The sequence below is a fragment of the Microcaecilia unicolor genome, chromosome 13, assembly GCF_901765095.1.
Source record: "Microcaecilia unicolor chromosome 13, aMicUni1.1, whole genome shotgun sequence".
In the NCBI taxonomy this organism is placed as follows: domain Eukaryota; kingdom Metazoa; phylum Chordata; class Amphibia; order Gymnophiona; family Siphonopidae; genus Microcaecilia; species Microcaecilia unicolor.
This window is the reverse complement of record NC_044043.1, coordinates 88121635-88128663: the sequence shown is the minus strand read 5'-3', so window position 1 is coordinate 88128663 and position 7029 is coordinate 88121635. Positions and strand designations below refer to the sequence as shown.

The window sequence follows — 7029 nt, the reverse complement described above, 5'->3', positions numbered from 1 at the left end:
ACCACATCCTCCAGCAAAAAAAAGTACTATTTGCTTGCTCATTGAAGTGTCCTACTCGGAGTCTTCAAGTCTTTCCTAGAAGTGAAGCAGAAGAAAAAGGAACCTTCTGGACTTCCCTGTGATATTAAAGCCATCAAACTTCCTAATGTGAACTAAAACGAAAACTACATCTCTTCTGACATCACTGCCATTAGTCTGTGGAGACACAGCCATCTCCAATGAAAGGGTAGGAATTTTTAGGACCATCTTGCAAAAATATAGGCTCAAATTTGCCAATAGTATCAATGCTTCTATAAAATAATACGAGCATTTTTAGATGAACTTAGCTGAAAACATAGGTACCAGCTTTGTAGGAACCCAAGAATTTTGAGCAAATGTCTTCACTTTGTCCAAGGAGGAGTAATTTGTGCTGGGGTTAGCACCCCAATCATATTGGCTCCTATGGTTGAAAACAAAAAATGAATAGCCTACTCTGTCCATGCTGAACTCTTTAGTTCAATCCTGAGATTTATGAAAAGTAACTCATGTGATAGTGCAAAGTCATGGAGAATTACGCAGAAAACTGAACAGTGGATAAAATTAGCACCTATATTTACTAAGCGGCACTATGGGCGCATTAGCATTTTTAACATGCGTAAATGGTTTACACACATTAAACGCTAATGCGCCCATAGAAATGTATAGGCACATTAGAGATTTAACGCGCCTTTTAAATTTACAGGCGTGTTAAAAACACTTACATACCTTAGTAAACATACCCCTAAAATTGTTAAATCTTTTTATTCATTTTTTTTTACATTGTAAATGTTTAAAACATTGGAACGTCTCTGTTTTCACTTTATATTCTGATATTTGTCAACATTTGCTTATTTATTTATTGCATTTGTAGCCCACATTTTCCCACCTATTTGCAGGCTCAAAGTGGCTTACAATATTTCATGGATAATGGAAATGAGAAAAGAATATATAATTGGTGCTACAGAAGGATTTTGGGACGTGTGTAAGGAAATACATAATAATAATAGAGCAGAAGGCATTATTAGACATTTCTGGATGTAAGTAGGGTATTTCACGTGTTGATCTTTGTGGTATGTTTTGTCAAAGAGATGGGTCTTCAGTAGTTTGCGAAAGAAAGGATACTTTTGAAAGCTAACCAAAAGATGTATTAAGTTACTCCAATAAAAAAAGGTATTGCCTTATTTTCTATTTACATTGCAAAAAGTACCCAAATAAGACACAACATTCTTACATCTTAGCGCTTATAAAAAAGAGGTCAGGTAGAATAGCTGGAATACAATATTAATTTTACACTAAGTACACAATGATAGCATATTAGAAGTAGCAATGAAACGAATCTAGCCAGTACTACTGAAGCTATAAACCCACGCCAAAAAACCAACCCATTGCACGTTGTCTACTGCAACAGCAGCACGACTACACCGGAAAAACGCTACTTAGATTAACTACGATGAGGATATCTGTATAGCTGGAAAGCAACATACATCATAACCAAGGTTTCTTTCGCGTCCAGCCAATAGCAAGCAGAAACTGATGAAAAAAAAAAAGTAGCCCGCCGTGTCCGCCAATCACACCGTCAGCATGCGAAAAAGGCAGGACTTTCAACTTGCACTGACAGTCCCGACAGCCAATAGCCGAGTGGTACTGTCCGCTCAACCGAAAAAGGTGCAGATTAGCATAACGGGCGGGGACTAACTCCCGGAGGCTACCAATGAACCTTCGCAAAGCCTGAGGGGCAAACCCGGGCGGGAACATCTCCGGTGACGAGCAGCTGGGCCAGCGAACGAGAGCCACCCCTCCGCCCCCTCTTCTCCAATCAGGACGCTCTTCGCGACTCGAGCCCGCCCGTTTATCATTTGTATTTAATTCCCGGTTTCTGGTACGAGTCCTTCATTCTTCCCAGTACAGTCGTCGGAGTTATAGCTTACAAACGGGGGATATTATTCTTCAACGTAAAAAAAAATAATTTTTTTTTTAAATTACGTTTTATTATTATTTTTTGTTTAAAAAAAAAAAATCTTTCTTTCCGCGAATTTTCTGTGTTATTAAATCGCTAATAAAATGGCTGATACTGCAGTCGATACCACTACAGAAGCCCCCACTACCAAGGTAAAGAGAGAGAAAAAAAAAAAAGAAAGCATTACAAGGTTTTATTCCCCCCCCTCTAACCTGTGCTTTTTTTGCTTCATTGTTTGTGCGGTTTTCTTTGTTGTGCTCCACGCGCTCTTTTCATCCCTTCCTTTCTTGACAGATGTCGATTCTACGACCGCCTTACGCCTTTGACATAAAAATAAGCGCGCGCGCTGGGAATCTGTATATATTTGTTTTATGTGAAGTGGTGTGTGTGCGCGTGGGGGGGGGGGGGTTCTTTTCCCCCTGTCCCCACCCCCTCCTCCCGGTAAGGTCCGTTGGTGCCCTCCAGGTGCATGGAAAGGTGATGGGTGCGCGAAGATGGATTTTGCATCCTTTTTTTTTTCTAATTTTAAATGTATATTTTCTCTGGAGATCTTGTTACGGATTTGTTTTGGGTTTTTTTTCTCTCGCTGATAAATGTATTCCCACGTTGGGACGCGGCATCTGCTCAGCTTTACTTTCAAATCTTGTTTGTGTTATTAGGGATGCTTTGACTTTGACTCCCGCGCTTCTTCCTTCCTTCCTTTCTCTCTCCCCAATTCCCGGCTTTTTTTTTTGTTTTTACTTTTTTTTTTATTTTGCTTAATTTCTCGCGTAGCGGCCGTAAGTGGATGATGGGTTTCCGTGTTTCGCGGAGGAGGCGCGTTGAAAGACCCATTTCCCGCTCGCCCCGGGGGATCCGGAGGGAGGGGGGGGGGAGGGGGAGTAATGAGATGAAACCGGGTGACAAAAACCGAAGCGAACTTCACCCTTAACGCTAAAACAAAAAGCCCGAGATTTTTCCCCGCATCTGATCTGAAATCAGCGACTTCAAAATTTTTTTTTTTTTTTTTTTGTGAGAAAACATTTTTGTTTAAAAATGGTAAAAAAAAAAAAAAGTCACGTTGCAGAGCGGCGCGTGTTTCTAGCGCTTCGGTGCTCCGACCTCGCTGTACAGCCCGGTGAGTGAGGCGAAGGGCTATAAAAACGCGTCGCGAAAGCTGATTATTACTGATTATTATTAAATGTGGGATCGTTTTTCGTCTTCGCTGTGTCCGGCTCGGGGGCTTTTCGGGACGTCCCGGGAGCCGGACGGCGCGGTGGTGGTGGTGCTGCTGCTCAAAACCAGGGGCAAGAAAACGGCGGGAAGAAGGGCGGACGCGCGCGGCGGCCGCCGGCGGCGGCAAAAGAAACAAGGGAACGTTCGGAGACAAGAGGAGGACGACGAGGAGGAGCGCGTGCGTCCGACACAGCGGCTTTTATGAGGAGGAGGAGGGGGGGGGGGGGGAGGCGCGCGAGCTTCTTTGTTTGGCGCGAGAGCGCGCGCACCCCTCGCTTGCTTGCTGGGAAGGCGGGAGCGCTTGGCGCCTGGCAGGCTGGGGCTGCTGCGCTTAGCCGCGCAGGCGCGGACTAGTCTCGGGAGGAGAGAGGAGGAGCGAGCGGTAGAGATGCTTTTTGGCTCGTCCGTCCTCCCGCCCCCGCTTCTAGAGGGAGGATACTGGTAACCATGCAAATTGTGATCTCGAGTCAACGGCGCCTTTGTGCTTCCTCCCATCCCCTTTTCAGTGATGCAGAACCTCAAGACTTTACCCTGCTGGCTTCCTGGTGTTAGAGATGCGCGGCGACATCTCTCAGCGCTTATAAACCACACTAGTGCGCTTTCTGCGATTAGGGCCTAATTCTGGTCCCTAAAAATAAAGAAATGAATAAAAAGTCTGCCGTTTTGTAGCTGTTTTATTACATTCATCCAATAAAAAGATATCATCATGTATAATTGTTTATTGATCTCTATTTCAGTGGCTACGAAAACATCTATATGGAAGACTTTTATTTTCATGCCCCATTATTTCCCCATTTTGCACGTCTTGCTTCCCACGTTTTTCTGTTTTTATTTTTAGTCACTTTCACATCCCCATTTCGTTTTCTTGTGTTGTCCAGAGGTTTCTGTTTCAAAGATGGATAAAATGAAACTTGGCATGATTCATTTGCATTGCTACTTGTAAGGGGGGAAATACAGTGTATTATGTTAAGAAATAAGGTTTTAAAACAGTTTAAAAGATTTTAATTCACTTTTTTGCATTTTGCTTGTAAATGAATAAAACAAGTGTCCGTGTTGTGTGTTAACGCTTTCTTTTTTGCCATCTTGTAGATGGTGCCCCTGCTGAGCGCGTTCTACATTCTATTCATGCAACAAATTCTCTCCTGTGCCTTAGGATTTGAAGGAGAAGGAAAAGAAGGAAGTTGCAGAAGAAACAGATAAGGCAGAAAATGGAAGTGGTGATGCACCTGCCAATGGAACAGTGAGTGGGCATTTTCTTCCAGGAAATTCTTGCATTTTCCTAAAGCATGTGGAAACTAGTTTTTAATTTGTTCCTGTGTAGGAAGAAAATGGTGCTGTTCACAGTGAAGAAAATACTGAAGAGCCAGAGGAAGAAGATGATGATGAAGGTAGAGGCAATAATGTTGACCTAAAATGCTAGGGATTAATAGTTGACTTTTGCAGTTTGGATTCTAGCCATGGTTTTGGCATTGGAAATAGCTAGTACTATTTGAATGCATTATGTTTTATTTGACAAAACTCAAGTATAGTTGCACCATTGAGATTGGCACTTGAAACAGTGGCATATATTATGATTATGTAATTTACTTTAAGCTGAAGGTGAAGGAGAAGATGAGGAGGAAGGTGAAGAGGATGGGGGTGAGGAAGAGGCAGATGGCCATCCAGGGAAACGTGCAGCAGAAGAAGAGGTAATAATGGGTGGGGTTAAAGAATTTCACAACTGATGCACAGAAACAATAAAGGAGCTTTTTATTGAGCATTACAAAATCAGAATAAAAATCTTTTTCTGAAAATACAAATCCCTAGAAAGACAGTGGTTTGCTTAATAGCACATATTATCTTAAGTTGCAACATTACAAAAGCCTTTAGAACAGGGGTGGGCAACCTCGTTCCTGGAGGGCTGCAATCCAGTTAGGTTTTCAGGATTTCCCCAGTGAATATGCATGAGATCTAATTGCATGCACTGCCTCCATTGTATACAAGTAAATCTCATGCATATTTATTGGGGAAAATCTGACTGGGTTGCAGTCCTTGAGGACCGAAGTTGCCCACCCCTGCTTTAGAGGATCCTAATGTGGTATAAGGTAATTATTTATGGAATTGCTGCCAAGTTATCCAACTCCAGCAGTGACGTTTTGGCCAGTCCTTGTTTTGACCTTAACCCTAAAACAATGTGCTATCTGTAGTCCCAGATTCTACCTCTTGAAATCTACACTGCAGATCCTATAATGCATCAGGACACAGATGTTAGAAATTCAGGATTAGTCCAAAATATACTGCTTGTATCAGGGTAGTGTAGCTCTGCTATAGCAATAAGGGAAATGTGGATTATAAATATTAAAACTGTATTCATTCACAAAATTCCAAAGCATTGTCAGGCTTGGAAATAACTGTTCAAATGGGATAGATGAAACTGTTGGCATGTCTTTGCTCACATGCATTTCCTTCATATATATTTGATAGCCATTTCAATCAGTGCATTCTCGGATATATTCATTAGTGCCAACTCTGTGGGTGCTTGAGCATGCCAAACATTGAGAAATCTCCTTGATTGTGTCCAGAATTTCAGTTGGGTTTAGCACCTCCAATCACTTTGAAAAATTGGCCTTTACGGCTGTATTCATCTAAAACGTTTACTATATTTAAGTTTTGTTTTATGACCATGAATGCAGAGAAGATACGACATTGCACGTTTTATATATATTTTTTTCCTTTCATGTGAAGGAGGAAGTTGAAACTAAAAAACAGAAGACAGAAAATGGAGACTCCACAGAAGTTAAAAAAACAGCTTAAATCTCTAATGCTGAATTTTTATAGCTTAAGTGACATGGTTGACTTTAAATTGTAGAGAATGTGCTTTATATCTGTACATTTTACAGAACAACTTTTTATATACTGTAAACTCACATGCACTATAGACCTGTAACATCACACAACAAGATAGCTAAGGTTTTTTTGTAAAATGTTATTTATTGGTGCTTGTTTGTACTGGTTGACTGCTACAATAAAAGAAACATTGACTTTTGTTTTTAAGTGGTGGTTTAGCTTTGCTTTTTGTACATCGTTGAAGCACATGCCTTGCATTTTAGTACAGCCATGTGTATTCTTGAGTAAAGCTGCCTTCCTGTAATATAATGGTGTTTAGGATAGCAAGCTGATATGCAATGAAGGCCAAAGATTTGGGTCTTACTAAGCCAGGTTCAATCCGGTTCTTTCTGTATAGATCTTTGGACTCAATTTTTGTTGCTGTTTGGTATATATAGTTTGTGGTGCAAACAAGGTTTAAAATTCCAAGGTTCGCTATGTAAATTTTATCTTGTATCCAATGTGCTGTCAAAGTGTGTGTTTTGCAAAGATTTTGAGGAATTGACAACTAGTCTTCATTCTGCCATTTTGAATTAGATTTAAAAAAAACTGTATACCTCATTAGTTGATGCTTGACCACTACTTTGTATATTCTGGTTAAGTACTATAAATAAATCTTTTATAAAAAAAAAATGGATTCAGAATCTTTTTACATTCTTTACCTTTTTTATCTGCAGAATCTTTATGGTGCTCTGATTTATCCTGAAATACAGGGGCCCTTTTACAAAGGCACGTAAGGACATAGGCGCGTTTATGCGCCTGGTGGTAATTCCAACTTTGGCACGTGCTAAAAATGTTCTACGAGGGCGTTCCCGGTCGTAATCGGCAGTTGGTGCATGCTGGACAGTTATTGCATGGGTAACGCGTGAGCCCTCACCACTACTACTGCTTATTTCTAAAGCGCTACTAGACGTACGCAGCTCTGTACACTTGAACATGAAGAGACAGTCCCTGCTTGACAGAGCTTACAATCT

The 7029-nt window shown here is 41.1% G+C and overlaps 1 protein-coding gene across 1 annotated transcript; it reads left to right on the top strand.

Annotated features, from left to right (window-relative positions):
- The first annotated feature begins 1919 nt into the window (after window positions 1-1919).
- On the top strand, window positions 1920-6595 carry LOC115456610 (prothymosin alpha-A-like). Its single transcript, XM_030185821.1, has 5 exons — window positions 1920-2127; window positions 4344-4430; window positions 4512-4578; window positions 4784-4878; window positions 5915-6595. The coding sequence occupies exons 1-5, from the start codon at window positions 2080-2082 to the stop codon at window positions 5981-5983; spliced, it is 366 nt and encodes a 121-aa protein (XP_030041681.1). The 5' UTR covers window positions 1920-2079; the 3' UTR covers window positions 5984-6595.
- Window positions 6596-7029: the final 434 nt, after the last annotated feature.

What these genes read in the sequence shown, in the direction of transcription:
- LOC115456610 (XM_030185821.1), top strand. Translation starts at nt 2,080, where the DNA reads ATGGCTGATACTGCAGTCGATACCACTACAGAAGCCCCCACTACCAAG. An exon ending in ATGCACCTGCCAATGGAACA is followed by an intron (nt 4,431 to 4,511) that starts GTGAGTGGGCAT and finishes GTTCCTGTGTAG; the next exon opens with GAAGAAAATGGTGCTGTTCA. An exon ending in AACGTGCAGCAGAAGAAGAG is followed by an intron (nt 4,879 to 5,914) that starts GTAATAATGGGT and finishes TTTCATGTGAAG; the next exon opens with GAGGAAGTTGAAACTAAAAA.